The 23,024-nt window shown below is 33.6% G+C and overlaps 1 protein-coding gene across 3 annotated transcripts in view; it reads left to right on the forward strand.

The window, feature by feature from the left end:
• Positions 1-23,024, forward strand: part of LOC106671029 (muscle M-line assembly protein unc-89-like) — a 322,849-nt gene that overhangs the window by 278,512 nt on the left and 21,313 nt on the right. Inside the window, exon 5 of one of the 3 annotated variants that reach the window (XM_024229292.1) lies at positions 19,740-19,846. The exons of 1 other annotated variant lie outside the window; for it this stretch is intronic. In XM_024229292.1, coding sequence (XP_024085060.1) covers positions 19,740-19,807 — 68 coding nt within the window. In that variant the 3' untranslated portion in view covers positions 19,808-19,846. Of the gene's footprint in view, positions 1-1,017; positions 1,047-19,739; positions 19,847-23,024 lie in introns of those variants that run through there. One more of the 3 variants, XM_024229295.1, reaches the window with a different exon arrangement.

A 23,024-nucleotide genomic window follows, 5' to 3' on the forward strand; every position in this document is an offset into this window, starting at 1 on the left:
GGAATAGTCTTATTTTACTAAAGGTTATCGGAAACATTTTTTCCTTTTATTAAGAGTCTATATATTGCAGAGTTTTTAATATATATTTGATTTATATAGGAGAAATATACGGAAAGCCCACACACACAGCATTGAAGATGGCGAGAAGCCGAAACGATCTCACAGACCACAATCGTTAAACATCAGATAATTCCTCAGTTCTCAATAAATATTGTTTTCTTCTGGTCTTCCATTCGTATTTTGTTTCAAAACTGCAGCCAATTGGAATAATTATCTGCACTTTGTGATCATGAGTTTTTTTTTTGTTTTGTTATTTTGTAAAACAGTGGAAACCTATATCGAAATACCTTGCCCTGGTATAAATCAATGTTTACAAGTTTTAATTTTAACGCTGAAAGAAATGTGAACACCAATTTTCACGCTGTAAACAAGACGTCAATACCTTCGGCTAATATAATTGGTCTATTTCTCTTAAATACAAAATTTATCTAAACGATCTATTCTTGACTTGGTCATTGTAGTTCCATCGATTAGTTACGAATAAAAAGCTTCTTTTTACGAGTTGTGAAACTGTAATGAAAACACGTTTGCTGTTCGTTAGTCGGTCCTAACGGTTTCATCAGCCTCTACTTTCAGACCTAGAACGATCATCCGGTCAGGCGTAAAGGGCAAAAGTTGAACAGAACGATAAACACAAAATTCCTGACGTTGTCCTTCCTTGGCGAAAAGCATAACGCGCCGACCCGGCCCACGCTTATTTTTCTACTCGCCCCGACGTCGCGCAGTAACGAGTTACAATTAAAAATAGCCAGGTTCCTTTTAAAAATACCTCTTCCAAAGGTCAGACCTTAGCACAAAAAATAAAACGACTTTCCTTATATACTTATACTTACACATTTTCCTGGACTTGGAAATTACTCTTTTATATCAAAATTTATCCTCGTTTTACTGCTTTAAACTCATCAATGTACATATATCTATGAAAGGAAATTTAATTTGTTTTTCTTTTTCTTTCAGGTACGTTGCAGTAGGGATTACTATCTATTCACGTGTATCTTGGTATGTATTGCGACAAAATATAATAGTTCAGAAATTGTTCGTCAGTATTTGTCCATAAAGACAAATAAACTCAATTTAAGATTTTTAGTCTATTATACATATTTATATTAAGTATACCAAGTTTTACCTCCGCATATGTCATATTCCAAAATTCCCATTTAGCACAACGTAAAAGAAAGTAGGGATTGATTACTCATGTGCTGTCTTCATAAGCGTGTGTGTGTGCATGGCATGGAGATAGAGAAAGGAAGTGAGAGATAAATAGAGAGCGAGAGAGAGAGAGAGAGAGAGAGAGAGAGTGAGTGAGAGAGAGAGAAAGTGAGTGGGAGAGGAAAGAAAGAGAGACTTAAGAATGGAACATTTTGTTTATAAAAGTCGGAAAGTTGAACGCTTTGGGCCTTTCTTACATTTAACGAACAATCGTACCTACAAATAAAGCTTACATAATTCAAAATACAAAGCATGTATTTAAACATAATTAAAAAAACATAATTTTTTTGACGGTCTACTTATATTTTCAAATATTATGGATGCTGTACAGAGTATCATTGAGCATAATCTAACGAGAAAAAAGCTTTAAGATGTTTCTACAACCCAACGGCATTTTAAATGCAGTTTGAGAACGAGTGATAGATAGATAGGAAGAAAGAAAGAGATCGAGTGAGAGAAGAAGAGATGAGAAAAACGAGACAGAGGTACAGAAAGAATGAGAGGTTTTTCATCAATTTATTTACGTTGCTCACTTTAATTCTCTGTATATCGCCTTATATTTCCCTCTCTATTTCTGTTTTTCACTCTGTTGGTCTCTCTATTAATCTCTTGGAAATTTTCTCTCTCGCTCCCTCTCTCTCTCTCTCTCTCTCTCTGTATTTCTGTCTCTCTCTTTCTGTATTTCTGTCTCTCTCTTTGCATTTCTCTCTCTTTTTCTCTCCCTCTCTCTCATCACTCATAGTAATTGACGCTTGAACATTATTGAAGGAAGGGATCGGACAGACACACTGAACACGTGGATAAATTTCAAAGCTACGAATGAATTCATATTTCCATCGTGGGGTTTCTCTGTTTGGTCAGGTGAGAAAGATTGAAACAAACAGCTGAGTTCCGGCCCGGATTGATCATCTGTTGAATCTTTCATGATAGAATTTTATGTACATCCCCCATCTCATCCCATCCCATTTTACAACACAACTCCATTGAGTTCTGTCTCAACTGGTTTACGCCTGTATTTCCTTTTGAGTTGTAATAAACCCGTTGCATGATAGGCAATATAATTTCATTTGCATGTTCCAAAGCTGTCTCTTTTACGAGCCAATTTATAAATAAACCAGAGATAAAAAAACGTTTTAATATTCATTTGAAGAGTGCTCAATTACATGTGTAAGTTTTAGGACTATTTTTTTCCTTTTGCAATCCATTTAAAAACATATAAGGATTACCATTAAAAGCTCTACAAATTGTTATGTATTTGAAACTGATCACACGAAAACAAATAGAAAATAATTCTTACACGTGTTGTTTTAAAATCTTTATAATAATTTTTATCAATTAGTTACATTGGAAAGTCTTATTAATTTGTATATTAATTTATTATGTTTAGTTATAACTTAGTTATATTAATTTCTTTGTCTTGTTGATTAATTTTAAAGATTTTATTGTCCAACATCACAAGATTTACACAAATGATTTGACATTTATTGATGACTTATCATATATAACATGATTCCCATAAATATCATAAATAACAAGGGACAGCTGTGGCCGACTCGTATTTGCCACCATAGAGGGCCCTGGGTTTGAAACTCTGCGTAGCCCATGAATTTTTAGTTGATTGTAGTTTAAAAAATATTGTAAATTGATTGAACACTTTTCCGTGACATCCAACCGGCAGTTGGAGGTAAAGACCTCTTGCATTTCAGGAATATAAATAACAACAGTAATAACAATGCCTCTTGATGGTTAAATGGAGGATATACGAATGTATTTACTTTCGACTTTTTCGTGGTCATTTAATGGAATTTCACTCTTGTATGTAATTTGATTAAAAATTTGTTGTTGACACAGTACTGATGAAATAGCAAATGTGTTCATTTTGTATCATCCTGATCTGTCAAAATGTGCATAATCATCAAAATAAACTCACAGCTTAGTAAACATATCTACTTTATGCTAAGATGGAAAGATATTTCATTTGATTTATGGTGGAAAAAAAATGTTTGATGGCTGGTTGTTTGTTCATAATCATCATTTATGATCATAAAGTTTCTATAGCGAAAGAGTATTCTTATGGTTGATTTTATACAAATTATTTGAAGTCGAATACTGAAATATTTGCATATCGTATTAAAGCAACTTGGATTCGTATATCAGGATAATTGTGAAGGACCAAAGTAAACTTAAATTCATAATAAACGACATAAATTTGTACGTATAACGACGTGTGTACTAATTTTAGTTGAAACCGATTTAGATTTCGTTCATGAATTGCAAAAACATATTCGGTTACAAATTTATTTATAATCAACGTAACACTCAATATAGTAAACGATAATACTAGTAGTAATTGATGAAATTCATGTAGGCTTTTTCCGTCTATTGACAGTGAAAAATATTTGTCAGAAAATTACTCGATCAAGTAAGTGGTTCAAATCAAAGGGTTTCCTGGTCAAAAGGCTTTTTTTAGATGACTGATTGCAGACAAATTGACACTAATCAAAAGTGATATACTGAAATATTTCGGACAAAGGCGAAAAGACCAAAGCACGTGATCATTGCTGGAAAATTGTGGTCGTGTTATGCTTTTAATTAAGGGCGTTGAAGGCAGGAAAATGATAGTTTAATCATTAGGAGGCGTGGGTGTTTCCACTGTGTTTACACGACCACTTTCAGCCGAATTGCCTCATTTATAAAATGAGCCGAACCCATCAACTAAATTCACGCATTTTCACTGATACATCAAAAGCATAGATGCTCCAGATGTAAAGAACCTAGCATTAATGATCAAATGTAAATACAATTTAAACATTACCTTTTTCTTCTTTTAGTAATAAAAATTACACGTGTTAAAAAAAAAAAAAAACTACATTACTTCAGTAGAATTCACACAAGAAGTTTCAATGTGACCTGGAGATGGACCGGGTGAAAAAGGCGTCGCTCGGAGCCGATTTCTCGGCAATCTTGAGACAAGTGAAAGCGTCGAGACCATCCTTTAGACAAAGCTCAGACAAAATAGGTCGTATTTAATTCCCGTCGCAATTTTTCAGAAGCGCGTTTCTCTGATTCAGGTCCTGGTACCCGATATCTTTTATGGACGGCACACTTTGTTGAGACAGTAAACATCCGCCCGACCAGACCCAACGCGAAATGTCGTTGCTTGTTGTGTATGATGCTATGATGATGATGTTCCACGTCGGAATCTTTTTATATTGAATGTTGAGCAATTATTGAACAAAATATGGTTTAACTCATTGCATTATAAAGAAACACTTTATGAAGATAGCAGATGCATTATATATATATATANTGTATATATATAGTTTTTAATATTGATTAATTTTTTGCAATCAAAATAGATAAATTAGCTATTTTCTTGAATTTTGGGTGTTTAAGGGGGTTTTCGGGATTTGTTTCTTATTATTAGAAGATAGCTTTTTCTGTTAAAATATTTGACTTCGCCTTTATATTTTATATCTAGCCAATGAAAAACTTGGAAAAATAAAAAGAAAAGCTTGTCTACAATATTAAAACTGGTTTCCAACTTAGCCCAAAAGTTCAAAAGAAAAACAGACGGAAAATGTACTTAAATCCATTAGAGAGAGAATGGCGGAGGGCGAGGGCGAGTTAACTTTTCCGCAATGCTGAGCATGGCGATTGGTACAACCAAAAATAAAGCTACAACAGTTCTTTAAGGCTTTGTTTGTTTTGTGTTAAATTGGAAGATGCTAGATGTTAATAAAAAGAGAAAATTAATCAACTCTTTCATTCAAAATACTATCTATGCACTTGCAGCCTAACGTCTAACAGCCTAGAACTTTATAGGTTAGGGGATGTATCTATTACGAATGAGAGTATAAAGACAGGTCAGAAATTAACAATGGTATGTATTGGTCTGATTTAATAAATGCTTATTTAAGAATAAAAGTACGTGTAAACAAAAAACAGCTGTTAAATTCATGGCTGCCATGTTGGTTACCTTCGCCCTAACGGATAGCAATGTGAATAGATTTTCGACCTAACATCTAACATTGGCCCTGTCCTGGTAGATCGAGCAATGTTAACGAGCCGTTTCTTACAAGTCTTCGCCATCATTTTTCTCGATCTAACAGGACCTAGAGTTAACAGGGTTAACACAAAGTTCGTAAATACCCCTAATGTTTGTAGGCAATATATGGTATTGACATCCAGAAAGTCCTTTTTTTTGTTTCATCGCAGTGATGGCACAATGTTCTTTTTACAAAAATGTATATAAAGGTTTATCCAAATGAGTTCTGCTACATTGCATTCATTTTGAAGCCTTTTCTTAAAAGAGGTTTAGCATATTTATACATTGTTCTCCCTTTAGTATATTTTCTTTTTTACTATATTTTCTCCTAAAGTAAAGTAAAATAGCACATCTTTATTTTCAAAAATTACGTTAATACCCTATCCTTAAGGACAGTCTTTTTATGGCTAGATTTCACATATTCTGTTACAATTGTGAAATCTCGACAAAATGAAAGAGATCTTAACGTGCTTCAATGAACAGTTTATTCATTCTGTTTTATAAGATTACAAATTTTACAAAGGCGTCCTTCGCGCTCTTGAGTCACCTTTTGGTAATACTTGCATCGCAGATGTAAGCCGTATCCACATATACAATAATATGCAATATGATGACCCGAACACATGGTCGACGGCAATGAGATAGCACGTTCCAGCCGGTGTGCAACTCTTTTTGCAGCGTCACGAACAAAATTCGTGGCCTTGCATCGTCAGGAATGATTAGCGAGACTATTTCTATTTACATCTTACCTTGTTGGGTGCAGTTGGTCCAGCTTTGTCTCTGAAAAACTTAAACTGCAAAGTTGTTTTTTTCTCGAAAAATTGCAGCTGGAGTGTCTGTTTCCCCGTTTTTACATCCTCTTTCTCCCTTTCTTTCTCTCTCTCTCTTATATTGTCTGTCACCCCCCTCTCACACCCATACACACATATACACACTATTTCCGTATCTCTCCCCTCACCTCTTCCTTTCGTGTCACCTCCCATTATCTCTTTTCTATCTTTTTCCTCTCACCACTCAGCATCTTTCAATTAAAGCTCTCTCACTTTTTTTCTTTTCTTCACTTTCTCTTCCTTTGACTTTTTTTCACCTCGGGATCAGTTTCGATCATGTCCTGGACATCCTACAATTTTTACATACTTGAGGTTTTTTGTCACTGAATGTTAGCAGCTCTATATCACAGATACTTGTAAAAATTTTATTGGGGTAAGCTACTTTACAGAATCGAATCACAGACTGTTACACCGGATTAAAATTAGTCGGCCAGCCAAACCCTGCTAGATTTCACCGTGTCGATCCCACAAGACCGACTCAAGGCACACTTTGCATATGTAAATTCGGAAAAGATTCGAATAAGGGATGAAAGCAAACTGGTTCTTAGGCTGTTTCATTTCTAAATAATTAATTCCCCTATCGAATGTTCGGTTATTCTCACCTCGATAATTGGTACGCTTAAATTACCGGCGTTGCTACCACTCCGAGCGATTTCCAGGTCGATTCATAATAAAACAGGGAGATCTGGGGTAATTACAGTAATTAAAACGGGTATTTATTCTGTTTTTCCTGGCTCAGAGACCGCCCCTCGTTGAATTCGATCACTGGTGATGATTCGATTTACTGTATTTTTTCCTCGGTCATCATCCAAAACAATCTTGTGGCTAATCCTTCTATCGTCAATCTAATCTTTTGCCGTTCTTTTGTATTTACGACTGCATTAAAGCTTTTGAACTATTGAAACAAAAACCCGTTTATAAAATTTGGTTTTTACAAATGGACGAAAATCAAATTTGGTGTTCGAGTTGACTCAAGTGTAAAAAATTTGCACACTGTCATAACTAGAATACCATTATTTCCTTTTTTTAAGACGACAAACAGTTTATATTTTCCTTAATTTATTTAACCATTTTCAAAAAAGGCAAACATTTCTCCCCAGCGTGCGAATTTGTTTTGCCCTTTGTTTAGAAACGGCTCAGAGACTTTTAATTATCTAAGGCCGCTGACCTCGTTCCAGTGAACTTTTTGGCCGTTTAGTCATCCAGAATTCTTGTTTATTGAGGTTGTTTTTTTTACCTCAAGGCATATTGATAATGTAATTATAAATTAATAAAAGCGGGTCTTTTTTTATTCCGCTCGTTGGTGTGCAGCATCGTTGAATTTTACGCCCACATAAAGAACCCACCTAAGTTCACGGCCGAAGTATGACTTCAAGAAGTACATCCTTATCGACAAGGATATTGAATAGTACGATTCAAACGTGTAATAAATATTGTAGTAATAAACCGTAAAACTTATAATCTCTTGGCACAGAAAATGACCCTGTATATAAGTTTAACCGCTAAAGGAGGAAATAATCATAAAACGGAAGAGACGGATAAAAAAAGATAACATAAAAAAGTATTGCGTGCAAATCCTTTAAAGGTTAGACAAAAAGAGGTTTTAAAGGGATATTAGAGTATTTTTATTTATAAAAGATATTTATTTTATCGTTTTTAAAAGAATTATAAGAGAAAGCAATAAATGTATGTCTGTTTTTTATGTAATCGGTCTGTTTTCAGGTCTCGCGGAAAAAAACTACCAAAGTTAAAAGTGGATCTCCCTCTGTTTTCCGGCTTTCCAATCACCCCAGAGAAGTTTCTCTTTTCATTTCGTTATCCATTCTGCTTGTCGTATTTCCCCTTTTCGTGTTTGATTTAAAAACACATAGCAAAAACTGTTACCAAAGGCGCGTTTTCATGATTTTAACTTTCAGCTTTAGTTGATGATCAAAATATGAAAATTACTTGAATCAGTTTTTCACACATTTCATTGAAAAAATTCTTAAGTTTTGATTTGCAAACAATTGGATGATCTTTTTTATACATGGTTTTAACCGACGCAATTTTATTTTTTTAATCAGCAATACGAAGCCCGACATTTACTTTTCGTTTTTTTTACTATATAACTCGCATTTTTTCTCACATCTTTATTCTTTCAATTCTACACTTACCAAATCTTGTCATCATTAAACAACATAAATCATAACTCTCAACACGACTCACAAGAATGACACATGATGATCTCAATAAAGATCGATACGTTGGCACGATAAAGAAAATGTTTTTCTAAAATCTACGTAACACCAGACCGCATATCACGATCTCCGAATAATTATTGACTAACGGTCATTAAACACCATACATAAATCATAAATGTTGGCAAAGACCAGCTGGTAATCAAGGCAGTAGTTAACCGACTTAATTTTCCTATAATCCATAGTCTAATTCCCAATAATTGTATTCGACATATTTCAATTTTGGGGTTGTTTCATTATTGCTTCATAACTTTTTCCCATTAAGGTCCCGTATCCCATAAAATATTAATCCTTCTATAAATTAATAATACCAATAGTTAAAAAATCCTAGATTTGGTTTGATCAAAAAATAATAATTAACTGTCACTAAATACTAGCTATTTTGAATATTTAATTTAATATTTTCACCTTAACTTAGACCTTAGATAAAAACAATAATTAATCGAAATATTTTATTTAATTTTTACAAGCTTATTGTTTTTTATTGTGTCCAATTTTGTACCAGTGTTAAAGGTTTTGTTTAATTTGGACGATTAATCAACAAACTGACGTGCTTCAACCAATTTATTTATCGATGCCAATGCATTTCGGCGCTTGTTGCAGAAACAACAAACTGCAGCAAATGCATCGTCATAAATTAATTGGTTCAAGCAGTTCCTTATTTATTTGTCCAAATCAACCAATTGAAGACAATGGACCAACAAATAAATGAAAAGGAGAAGCTTTAATAATTTCACTTGTTTATGTGGTGTCTCAGTGGATCGAAGTCACCATAGCTCAAGTGGTAAGAGTGGCGGCGTATTGAGCCGAAGATCGTGGGTTCGAATCCCGCTAGTAACTCTACCTTTTTCATTTCGACCAAGATCCTACATAAAAAGAACAATTAATTGAAAGAAGTAATTTGGTCAATTAGATTACTAAACATAATGGATTATGTTAAACAATCGAAGTTTCAACCTCTTCCTCATTAACTTTAAAAAATAAAAAAAAACAAATTTTAGGAATTAAACGTTAATTTTACACTGAACAACTGACCTTCGAGAAATTAAGTACATTTGTTTAAAGCTCAGTAGTGGAAACTTTTCTACAGATGCCATATCTGTCCGTGTTTACAAAGCAAAGAAAATCTTATTTAAACTTCACTCAAGACCTTTGGAAACTCGTAAACGTTTACGTTCTAACTTATTTTGTATTTTGATATAATAATAAAAAATGCACCTTATCGGGTTTGAATGTTATTTACATTGATGTAATCAAATTAACAGTAGGATTAATATTTTATAAGGTCCTGGGGCTTTATGATAAGAGGTTGTGCAAGGTTGAAGTAACACGAACAGTAAAATATCTCAAATACAAAGGAAAACCGGGGTATGGATTATATTTATGGATTATAGGAAGTTTTTAGTCCTATTTAACATGTAGAATAAACTTCTGTAGTTAAAGTATTGACTCTTTTCTCGGGACACCCTGTCGAGTTGTGAAGTCTAAAGCCAGAAACACACTTACCCGATGCTACGCCATGCGACGCTACCCGATGCTACCCGACGCAAATCCAAACTCCGATTTTCCATAAGGTTGCATTACTCCCGTGCACATCTACCCGATGTTATGCCACGCTAACCTACCCGACGCTCTGCGATCCCCACTGTCCAGATTTTCGTCGGGTCGCATCGAGTACAGTCGAAGACAAAAGAACCGGACACTCATATTTTTATTCAAACTACAAGTATTATTGTCGTTATATTAATTACAACATAATTATTTTAATATAAACCAAATTAACTGTAATTAAAAATTAATTAGTTTTTATTTAAAAAAATAATTTTAATGGTTTGGTAGAAAATTAATCAAAACACCGGAATAAGGTTTTTGTGATATAATGAATTTAACTAACAATTTATTGTCTCACTTCGGCGGTACATATACTAAAATTGGAACAATTTATTACACGGTTTTGCACGTAAAATTTAATTAACAATTTATTTCATAGTTTTGCTCGTAAAATTCCACCATTTTGTAATGTCGGGGAGCATCAGAACAGGTCACTCATATTTTTTGTAGTTTATTTCAAACTAAGTACATGTAATTTTGTCGTTATATTAATTACAATATGTTATTTTAATGTAAACCATATTTAACGAGATCAAAACATTGATTTTTATAAACATTGTTTAATTATGATGGTTAGGTAGAAACTTAACAATTAAGCTTAACAAACAATTTATTAGATGGTTGTGCTCATAAAAATTTAACTAACAATTTATTACAAGGTTTTGTTCAAAATAGTGCATTAAGAACAAAAGATGCGTTGCGATTGTGATAGTGATTATTGTGATAAACGCTGTGGACTGTACGCGACGTGTGCTTGTGTCGGATAGATGTGCACACTCGACCAAAACGTGGCAAGGCGTCGAGTAGCGTCGCATGGCGTAGCATCGGGTAAGTGTGTTCCCGGCCTAAGGCAGTAATACTTATATTATAACAGTTTTAGCAAAAAAATCCATTACAATTAGCACAAATGTCGTCAGCTTTTGAGTGAAAGATGTCGTCACATAATCCTAGCCGCAGTAATAAATCCGTTAATTTCCATTTCTTTTGCATTTAAACAAGAAAACCAAACTTTTATATAATGCATAAAAATGCATAGGAAAATATAATTATTTATTACATACGTTGTTGATTCCTAAGGAAGTAATGCTTATGAGTTATTATTATTATAAAACTATAATAATTTTAGCGTTACTTCAAGTCCACTTGATGCTCATTTTTGTTTTTTAATTACTTCATTAACAAAAAACAAAACATGCGCAGTGTAAAAGTGGAACAGGAAACAATGAACTGAGTTGATCTCACGTTTTAAGTCGTGGTTCAATTTGGAAAAAAAATGACTTGAACGACAAAAGTTTGACTGGATCAAACTTTAGTTGATCAAAGCTGTTGAACCGAAGGTTTTCTAGATCAATCTGAAGTTGTTCAACAAAATTTGATTCGTAGAATCGTGAGAACGCCATAAAAAACAACAATAACTTTCAAGTCGGTATGCAAAGTGTTTGCATTTCTAATTCGATTTTATACTATTGTTTAATTCATTATGGATGATAAAATAATTTCATATTTATCTTTCATGACTTACTTACTCGTCAATGTACCAGTTTATTACGAAGAATAAAATTTCAATTGCGAATAAAGCGATAAAGTTAACTGTCTTGGACCTAATGGCTACATACGGCACTAGTATCCTATGGCACACTAATGTAGTGGACGGAAGCTGAGCAAAAAACCAGCTACCCAAACATTAGACGGCTTCAAAAGACTGGCAAAGCTATGTATGAAAGAGGCAAGGAAAACAACCCCGTCAATTGCTCTAAAAACATTGCTAAACCGTTAGAACCATTTATACAAGAAGTGGCGAGGAAAAGCTCATTTAGTCTCCACAAACAAATTGGATGGAAACTATACAATCCGGGCACTCAACGATAATTAATAAAATCGTACACCCATTCTCCGAAACTATGGACTACCGGAAACACTCTTTACGCCATCCTACAACCCCACAGGCTACAAAACGAAGAAGAAATCGGGAGCAAATCACATACAATGATATGGTATACAGATGGCTCCAAAACAAATGAAGGAACCCGATCAGGCATTTTCCGTACAAGCCCAAAATATGAGCAATCAAACTCAGAAATGCATGCTACTAATGAATGCTATGAAATAATTAGAAAATCTTGAAAGAGATCTTAAAAAAGAAAAAAAATCACAAGATCGGATAGCCAAGCATCTATTTTAAGCATTAGGTTGTAAGAATTATCCATAAACTCCAAATCCAGGGGAAACACAACAACCTGATGGTACCTTGGGTACCAGAGCACAAAGAAATTTTGGGTTACGAAAAGGCAGACACACCGGAGAGAGGAGCGTCTGCAAGACCAACACAGAAAGGATCAAACAAAGACAAAAGAGAAGTCGATAAACTCTAGAGGTGCTAGGCACAGTAAGCTTATATGAAAACCTCACCAAGACTGGCAAACTCAGTAATAATAAAACTCGGCTAAACTCATAGAGCAGTAGGACTGTTACCACTAGCATTTTAGAAAACATCTACACAACATAGGCGTATTCAATCATGACCCCATTTGTAGGTTATGCAATGAGGAGGACGAAACAGCCACCCGTATCTTTTTCGAAACGAAGCAGCAATGTAGACTTCACCTGAGATACAAAGAAAACCAAAGGAATTGTAGCAACTACAGTCAATGACCTTTCCACCTTAGGAGGAGAAATGAATCAATTGCATTGAAGTAAGGAACTAGGAAAGTAAATAAGTCAGTAGGCTGTAGTGCTTGGTGAATAAAATACACCGTTTTCCTGCTATCCATATTCATCATCATCAAATGTAAATTTAATTCAGCTTGCTTCCCAAATGATTCAGTCGGGATTAACTGCCAAACCCTGGACGATAATAATATATAAATTGTTTATTTAGTTTTTATTTTATAAAGAAAAAACTAATGCAAGTATTAATCAGTTGATTAATTACAATAATTAATTGTTTTAAGATTAGGATGGAACGTTTAGTGAATATTAGAACAAAAAACAAAGTCAATTGTTATGTGCCAATCTTTCGACCTATTTTAAGGTCATCATCAGGGCAAATCTTAAAGATGTTTACAAATTGACATTTTGTGTTTTTTAATAGATTGTTCAAATTTCTCTGACGATAGACTCAGACCCAAAAATTTCCAAAGACAAAGAATAAGAAAAATATTTTCAAACACCGACCTATAAATTTGTATTCCAAAAACTTCCAAAGATATGGATATGGGATGGTGAGTGTTAAGTAGATCGAGATCGGTCGAAATATTGTGGATTTGCAAAATAAGTTTCGAATCTCTCTCAATTCAACCTTTTCAATATTTAAACAGTATTAATTTTTAGCGGTTATTTAAATAAATCTTCTTTATTAGTGCCTCATTTCGTTAAAGACTGAGCAAACGACACAAGCTACTTTCCTAATTTTTCTTGTTGTTATTTTTACGATATCGCCCTGGATCTCGGCGTTCTCGGAAATGAAATTGAGAAATAAAACCTCACTTATCCCAATTAGGAGATTCACGTCCTCCGAGACGAGGATTTTATGAAATCGTAAACACTCCACCGCCCTCTCTGGACTCCTGAACCGAGAAAATAAAGGCGGAAATAAATTGATATTATCATGAGGGAGACACTGCGGGGCCGCCGCCTGTGGCCAAGGCTGGCCGATCCATGTTCTACATAAATTATAGTTACCTTCGACGATCAGGAAAACAAAATGAATTTTTTCTTTAACACAGATGATTTCACTTTGGCCGAATATGTAGAGGGGCTGGGCGATTTTCAATAACGCATTTTTAATTTGCGAACCCCGTTTTACGACTTCTCTCTTATTAAATTTTAATTTTCAAGTCTAATTCCGGCTTTATTTATGCATTTCGTTCTCTTTAAAAGGATAAATGATTTCTTTAATGACTCAGTTATGTATTTCTTGTTTGCTCTCTTTCCACCGGAACATTTATTATAAAATTGTTTGAAATGAAAGTCCTTGACTTAACTTTTAAGACTTTCGACAACGGACAAATATAAAATATACTCAAACGATGGCGCTAGATCATTTATAATTACGTAAAGAAATATATTTAACAACTTCATCTGTTATGTAATTATGTTGGAAAGTACCGTGCAATATTAATGAATAATGACCATAGTATACAATTTTAACCAAGTATTTATTTATTTCATAATATACTTTTCGTCATTATACAATTGAGTATAATTGGATTACACAATTTGCAATTTTATAACAAACAGCATAATACGAGAAAAGTTTAAAATTGGGTTTAGGATCTTTTCAGCATAATTTAGCCATTTCTTTATTACCGAAACTCAAGACCAATTTAAAATTACCATACAAATGAGGTATTTTTCTTTGTTTCTCCTCTTGTTCATTACTGATTATATTTTAGTCCTTTGCCCTGTTTAGTGAAAACACCCCTTCATTATTATTTTAAGAATAAATGTTTGGTACTTAAGATCAATTGAAAATTACCATACAAAGGTTATGCTACTTTGTTTCCCCTTTAAACCTCCTTGAAATTGTCCTTGTTTTAGTCGACCGTTGGATAATCAATTGCTAATTTTAAACTTATGTTGAGGTGAGTGGCCTCAGAAGAAATGTCCAAATGCTTCGTTCAAAACATTTATTGAGACCGTTCGGACGTCTCACGTCCTTCATCAGATACATAATATACAATAACAGTGAATAAAATTTATTTTAAAAAATTTAAAAGTCTTAAAAATTGAAGTTAAAAAAATTAAATAGCATAAAATCTCAAACATAACATTGATTATTTAAAATTATTATATAAAACTGTATTGGAACATGAGTTGAATGTACCAGGAATTTACCATTGTTTTTTGTGTCAGTAACACCCTTTCCGGCGTCCAAAGCATTTGGACTTCTCTTCTGGAGCCGCTCACCTCAACATAAGTTTAAAATTAACAACTTGAAAATCATTGCTGATTTTTTCTTGGACGATTGCTCTGTAACTGTTTTGTTTTTTTATATAAAACTAACATACAAAAACAATGTGGAACCTCAGAATCAATTTAAAATTAACATACAAAGAACGATTTCCTTTATCTCTCAGATCATTTCTGTTAATTTTTCCCCTGTAACTGTTTCGGAATTTCTACATTGTGAAAATAATCCTACTTTCTTAATTTTCTGCTTGGAAATATTTAATATTATCCAGTTGAAGAATTCTCTATACCGAGAAAATATGTTTGGAAATTCAAAATCAATTTGAAAGACTACCATACAAAGGACATATTGCTCTGTTTGTTTCTCCTTTAAACCTTTAAGCCTCGGTTTGGCTGTTTTACATTTCTACACGAAAAAACTCTTGCAATTTTATTTTTCAATATGAAAATCTTTATATTTTCGTACATGGAAAATTTATAACAATACATTTTAAAATATATCTCTAAGATAATTGAAAATTACAATACAAAACATGGTATTCCAATTCTTTATCTTTTGGAAGATTATTACTGATTTACGCATTCCGTATTGTGAAAATAAGACGGAATATTTCCGGAGCTTCCTGAGAGTTGCTCACTGAAGATGGTGCAATGCCGTTTGAATAACTAAAAACGGTTCAACACTTACATTTTAATTAACTAAATTTAAAAATTAAACAATTAACATTTACTACCTCACTTCTTCGCCTCCTAAGGGCTTTTCTAACATTATTTTTTCATAAGAATTTTTCCTGAACACTGGAAATATTTTTATAAAATCATTGCTCAAAAAATTCAGCATTCGTTGCACCGGAAGAAGTGTATAACTGGAATTTTCATTTTTTGTTTTTTTTTCTCGCCGAATTAAATTTTTATTCGAACTCAGTTTGGGTATCTTAGGGATTAAATAAACATTTGTTCAAATTCGATTTAAAAAAAAAAGTTCAAATGTTTACAACATTTAAGCAAAAATTATTTAAAATTACAACTACAATCATGAATATATGTGGTCATAAATATAGAAATATAATACGTATTGAATATATGTAATGTTTATTTTTTCTATTCTCTAGAGGTATGTACACCACCATCACTTAATTATCCACTTGCAGCTGTCTCGTATTTATCCTCCTACGACTTTTTGACTTTGGTGGTTGATTTACAGCATAATAGCTTTATTGGCGCTTCTTGGTGTAACGTAATTGGTTACGGTAATCACTTTTTTTTGTCTTTTTGAAAACTCGTTGTACACGACGCATCTCAAGAAGAGAAAATAAAACAAAATCCACAAGTTAGAGCAAAAATGCGACGAAAACTGAGCTCTAGAAGCTTCTACAAATCGATAATCGTCACTTATTCTCAAAGCCATTTAGCTCAGGATTTTTTGCTTTTCAGTTTTTTGCCTCTCCTGAAAAGTCAAGATTTTACACATAAATATAGATGCATGATAGCGGAATGTTATCAATAAATATTGAATTTTTAGAATTATTAAGTACATGTTGAAATATAGTGTATAGGTGATGAGGGAAAAACGTTTAATGTTTGCAAAAATTGACAATTTTCTCCCAAATTCAAATTCTTGTTTATTTAAGACTCTTTACCTTTAGGAAGAAACGTTTGTTAGTTACAACTACAATATTTGTCATAAATTTATTGCGTTAATGTTTTAATCAAATTCATTGTGCTGTTTTATAAACAAGTCCACACATTTGAAGTCAGATTTCCCATGTAAATCTTGTCTTCTAATGATTTTGTTATTATTATTTATATTTACATTATTGATATTTTTGATTAATGAGTATTGTTTGGTTGTTTCCCGGTAATTATTTTTTGCTTTCACCATTGTAAAAACAAACCTGCTGTCTTATTTTTCATGAAACAACTCTTTACATTACAAATAATCGTTGTAAAAATCATGAAAAGAAATGTTTGTTTGAAACTTTAAGATCAATTGAAAAATGAGCGTATAAGCAGCAGTTAATGTTATCTATTAATAAATGTTAATAGCTGTCGCTTTCATTTGTTTCTAGCAATCTTTAAGATCGTTACTGATTTTTTTTTTTTTACCGCAGTTCGCCATGTAACTCTTATACTTCCTTTGTTAAAATAAGTACGCTGTCTTATGTTTAAGCACGTATTTTTATTACCACACCCATTAGAAAATTCTACAATTCTTGAAAAGATGGTCTAAACTCAAGATTAATCTGGAATTAACATACAAGCAACATTTATGAACCTGTTTACCTTCCTGAAAGATGAGTTAATTTTTTGATCGTTTGTTTTTTAACTGTCTTACCATTCCGTGGTATTTCTTGATAACATTCTTTACGGCTTTTCTACAGTACTTCAACTTTCGTGGTCACGGTTGATTCACACGCAGATCAACCGACCAAATAAAGTACTCTAATTGCCTAAGCCTTCAGGATTCAGTAAATGATGCTCATTAATTTATTTTTATCTTCTAACTCGAATTTGTTTACGTTTTATCGTGTATTCTTTCGTACAGGGTAAAATGTATTTAGATTTTACCAAATCTGTTCAATGGTACCTTCCCTATGTATTCGGTTATTTGCAATAGGAAACTCGTTTGATAGTCACGAACATACAATAGATCGAGAACAATTGGACTATGAGAGTAATGATATCGTTCAACCCACAAGTCAACCAATGATTGTACTTTTTTTTAAATATATCGCGAATGGAAATGGGTCCTACTAAACCTACTTGTTGTTTACTAAGTGCTGATAAGAAGTAGGCCACCCCATAAAATTCTGTGCAGATTTAAGCAGGATTGACTTTCAAGAAGGGGAAGGGTCCTTTGTGCCCCTTCGTCCTGGGAACGCGAAGAACAAAAGGGCAGGGGCATGAAATCATTCACGGTTCATTACCGGCCCAAAGGTGTTTACCCCCTTCGGCTCACTTCTTGAAAACGTAATTCATCGGAAATATGAAATGGAGAATCCTTCGGCTACGATATGGCGATAAGGGGCAGCTCCTCGTCTAGGGAATTTTATCGGAAATCCGCCTCCAACTCTACCAACTTAAATAACTTGGCGTTGGCCGCAGATTCTTGAAATGCTTTTAGTATCTCGACAATCTACTTAGCAGTTGGTCCTCAGAGCAACAAGTAAACCTCTTAAGAGAAAGCCGATTTAAATTATCGCCTAATTTCACACTGTTTGCGCCTGATTTCAAAGGAAATATTATTCCCTGATGTTTTTTGCAGTGATATCTCAGAAATTTCCCTTATAGTGCCTACATTAAGGATATTTGGGGAATGTATTGAATGCTCGCCTTTTACCAAATATATCATAGGGCTCGGTGGCCGCAACGGTTTAGGCGTTGACACGGCGCTCGTCACTGTAAGGTAACGGTCCAGCGGCCCTGCATTCGAACCCGACATGCTTATAAATGAGCTTCTTTTTTTTTCAAAAACATTGGCACACTGAGGTTTCATATAACCTCGTAGTTGAAATACTCTTGAAAAAAAAAGTTTCATAGAAGAAAATATCATTATTATTATAATAACATATAAACGTTTTACGATTTCCAGACACAACATAAGATGCCTAATTAGATAAATTTTAATAGTAAAACTGGGAGAACAAGGATGAGGGCATGAAGGTAAAAACCAAAAAAAAAAAATTCTTATGTCGAGCTTTCAGCCGCCTTTGACACTCTCCATTTAACTAATAAAAAAAACCCATTACATCATAAATTTGTAACAAAGTTACTTGAAAACCTGTTGTAAAAACTTTTGATTAACCAGGACGTGTGGCCCGAAGAGGGTGGAGCGAACAACTGCGCGAACAATTGTGATGCCAATGGCTCACGTCCTTAAACGATTTTCATTAGCTTTATTGAAATTTATCAAAGCATATGACACATCAGGCAGGTCTATGGTTACTATTTATTCGACCATATACTTCCATTCACGCTTATAAATATAACCAGGGGGAGTCACCGTGGTTCATAAATTACGCCGCTGCCTTCCCCCTTCCTAACCTGCTATAAACATTTTTCAATTAATGTTCGACTACTTTGGAGGTTCTGTGAGATGCTTGATATTTCGACTAAAATACATTCACATCTGAATAAAAATCCACGTAAAAAGAGGCTACATGCAGCTATCACCTTAAGTCATTCGAACAATTAATTCACAATCGGATAGTATATGTCTTGTGGTGTTTCTTCACGCCTGGTTCACGTGGGCATCGCCTAGGTTTTTTCCGATAAGGAGTCGCCCAAGGGGTAATCTGGTAAGGCCGATTCTCAGGCGTGTTAAAAATATTCTACCCTTTTTTAGGCTCCAAGGCACACGGTTTCGCCGTGCATTTGATATCTTTTATAACTGTTGGCTTTTTCGGTCTTGGTCATCAGGCAAATTTTTCCATTATCGCTATTATTACAACAATGTATTGTTACCACCATATAAGTCTTATTCGTCAGCATGTGGGTTTTGTGGGTTTTTGCAAATGCTCCTCACATGTTTCTGTTCAAAATGAAAACCGATTTTCAAACAACTTTGTATGTATATCGAAAGTAAATCTTTAGAATGGAATACTGCTGTCACATTTCCTTCGGCTATTCTTATAATTTACCTACAATATTTTTAAATAAAAACTTATTCATTCATTTATTGACAACATGGTGTATTTAATTTTTGGGAGTGTTAATATTTCTATTATAGATGCTTTACCTTTTAGAGCCACACTAACTACTAGATTTTTAGTAAATTTAATTTTATAAAATTTAGTTTTGTTTTGTGTAAGGTTAATTTTTATTATGTTTCAGGTAAACTGATTATGTTTATTCGCCGTAGTATTCTTTTTCCGGTCCGTAAGTGTATTTTATTTGAGTAACGAAAATTGTTCAATAATTTCAGTAATCAGGAGAAATTAAGGCTAATTTGAGGTTAAAAAATTAATTCTGTCTGTTTTAATTGAGAGTTTAACAGCTAGCATAAAACCTCTTTATTAAATATGTACTGCGTTGAAGGAAAAAACGTGCCCAATAATGTGTAGTGTGGAAGTATTAAGTCAAAATTTGAATTGATATCAAAATTTTTCTTCCACGGCTATTCTCTTGCTATTATCAAACTATCTATTTTCATTTCTTAGCTGTGGTAATCCATGGGCGGTAATAAAAGATGTATTAAACAACCAAAAAGTACTATTTGTCTTTCATTTTAAATTAGCAAAGCACTTTGAAAAATACGAAATCTCGAACGTATAAAAAACACCTACACTATACTATTTTCCGAAAAAAAATCAAAATTCAAAACACAAGAGGGATAAAATTGATATATTGAAAAACCCCACGGAATCATTTTTCAAGCCAATGTATCGTTTTGTTTACAGTAATTCATTAGTTTCATTTTTATAGGAAAAACAACTATTATTTTATCTCTTTTTTTATACTTGATAGTGCACAGTGAATCATAAATGTTTTAGCAATATATTTTCCTTTTTGCCCAGTCTGTTTGCACAAAGTATTCGACCTAGTTATTTTCAGCCAACCGATATTAATATTTCTACGATTTCGTGGCCGATTTGTCAAAACTCCCTCGTCTTTTCTGATAAATTAATGACATAAAATACACATGTTTTGGACAATTTACAATCTGAAATTTCTCAAAGCTTGTTAAATATAATGTAAAAAGTTAAATAAATACAACCAGTTTTAAAAAGTTTGCTATTTTTTATTTTAAAATTTATCTTTTGTGGTTATATTCATAACCACATAATTTTTGGTTGCCGCAAACCATGTTTATTCATTATTATATCCGGCCAATCGTAACGTTCTTATGTCTTTATAAATTGCGAGTTTGACTTAAAAAGTTATAAAAAAAATTATAAATGCCCGGGAGCTGAACACGGGCAAGCGGAGAAATCGGGTGTTGTCCACCGTATTGGCGGTAATATCTTGCCTTGTTCGAAGACTCGGTCAATAAATAAATGGAACTAACTGCTTGACAAGAGGCCAAGGAAACCTGTTAGATGTCCCCCCTTCCAGTTCAGCATTATGCTTCATCAGTCCCCCCCCCTTTGCGGTTGCAGCCGGTGATTCTCACAAACCGCGTCCTTGCCTTGAAACAATTTGTGTACTTTCAATATCTCTTAGTTTAAAGTAAAGCCGCGAAACTAATTAAAAAAAGAATACACTTGGAAACGTGTTTGTGGTTAAAATATATCGATTTTATGCCAAATCTCTCCCTCCGTTCTGTCAGTCTTCGGATCGTTTGGCATTTACCATTTCCATTGTGTCCATCATGGTCCTTACTCTTTAAAAGCACGAATTTATCATTCTGCCAAACATGAAAATTTACCTTTAAAAAATAAAAATAAAACTTTTGAAAGTTGATTTACATGTGTGTCAAACGTTCCACACGTGTTTGTTATGGTTGAGTAAGTCTGGAGATACTGCGGAATACAATAACTTAAGTTAAAACGAAAACTGATCTATTAACTATTAATGCAAACACTGCACTAACTAAAACAATGCAAATAACTAATATAACAAGTAGTAAACATAAAATAAAACTGTATTAAAAATGCAATTAACTTCAATCCAATACAGTCTCATATTTGTAGAAGATACCACCATCCTTTCAGCAAACCCGGACCCAATAGGGACTGAATCTTCCAAGACCATTCTTCGTGTTTGAAAGAATGTTTCAAATTATGGAGGATCAGACTCAACGAAAAACAAATCCCAGCGTATAACTTTCACCATACGCCCTATCGCCTTAATCTATTATATTACTACACTGCTCCTTTACCAGAAACTAATGTGGTCCACTATTTGGGAAGCTATATTGCCAAAAGACTTAAGCCAGGAACACACTTACCCGATGCTACGCCATGCAACGCTACCCGATGCTACCCGACGCCTTGCCACGTTTTGGTGGGGTTTGCTCATCTATCCGACGAAAGCACACGTCGCGTACAGTCCACAGCGTTTACCACAATAATCACTATCACAATCGCAACGCATCTTTTGTTCTTAATGCACTATTTTGAGCAAAACCTTGTAATAAATTGTTAGTTAAATTTTATGAGCACAACCATCTAATAAATTGTTTGTTAAACTTAATTGTTTTAAATAAAGTAACTCCTAACCATCAAAATTAAACAATGTTTATAAAAACTTATGCATTTTTCTCTCGTTTAATTTGGTTTACATTAAAATAACATGTTGTAATTAATATAACGACAAAATTACATGTACTTAGTTTGAAATAAACTACAAAAAATATGAGTGTCCTGTTCTGATGCTACCCGACATTACAAAATGGTGTAATTTTACGAGCAGTAATAAATTGTTAATTACATTTTATGAGCAAAACCGTGTAATAAATTGTTCCAATTTTAGTATATGTTCCGCCGAAGCGAGTACAATAAATTGCTAGTTAAATTCATTATATCAAAAAAACCTTATTCCGGTGTTTTGATTAATTTTCTATCAAACCATTAAAATTACTTTTTTAAATAAAAACTAATTAATTTTTAATTACAGTTAATTTGGTTTATATTAAAATAAGTATGTTGTAATAAATATAACGACAATAATACATGTAGTTTGAATAAAAATATGAGTGTCCGGTTCTTTTGTCTTCGACTGTACTCGATGCGACCCGACGAAAATCTGGACAGTGGGGATCACAGAGCGTCGGGTAGGTTAGCGTGGCAATAGCATCGGGTAGATGTGCAAGGGGGTAATGCAATCTTATGGAAAATCAGAGTTTGGATTTGCGTCGGGTAGCATCGGGTAGCGTCGCATGGCATAGCATCGGGTAAGTGTGTTTCTGGCTTTAGTTGGTACCACACACTCGACGATACATGAAAACATAATGAAAATTTCAGAACAAACAAATGCTTCATCTACTACCCATTAGAATCAAACTATGCGGTTGAACAAGCGTTCTACCCTCCAAATATCCATTACATTGTACCACAGTACAAAATTCTACGAAATATTGCCTAAGCATTCTACTTCTTATACAAAACCTTAATATCCAAACAGACTTCCAAAACTCATTTCACCAACAAACAGCAAGAAATCTATACACAAGTCGAC

Source organism: Cimex lectularius, unplaced genomic scaffold (genome assembly GCF_000648675.2).
Source record: "Cimex lectularius strain Harlan isolate CLEC.00 unplaced genomic scaffold, Clec_2.1 scaffold358, whole genome shotgun sequence".
In the NCBI taxonomy this organism is placed as follows: Eukaryota; Metazoa; Arthropoda; class Insecta; order Hemiptera; family Cimicidae; genus Cimex; species Cimex lectularius.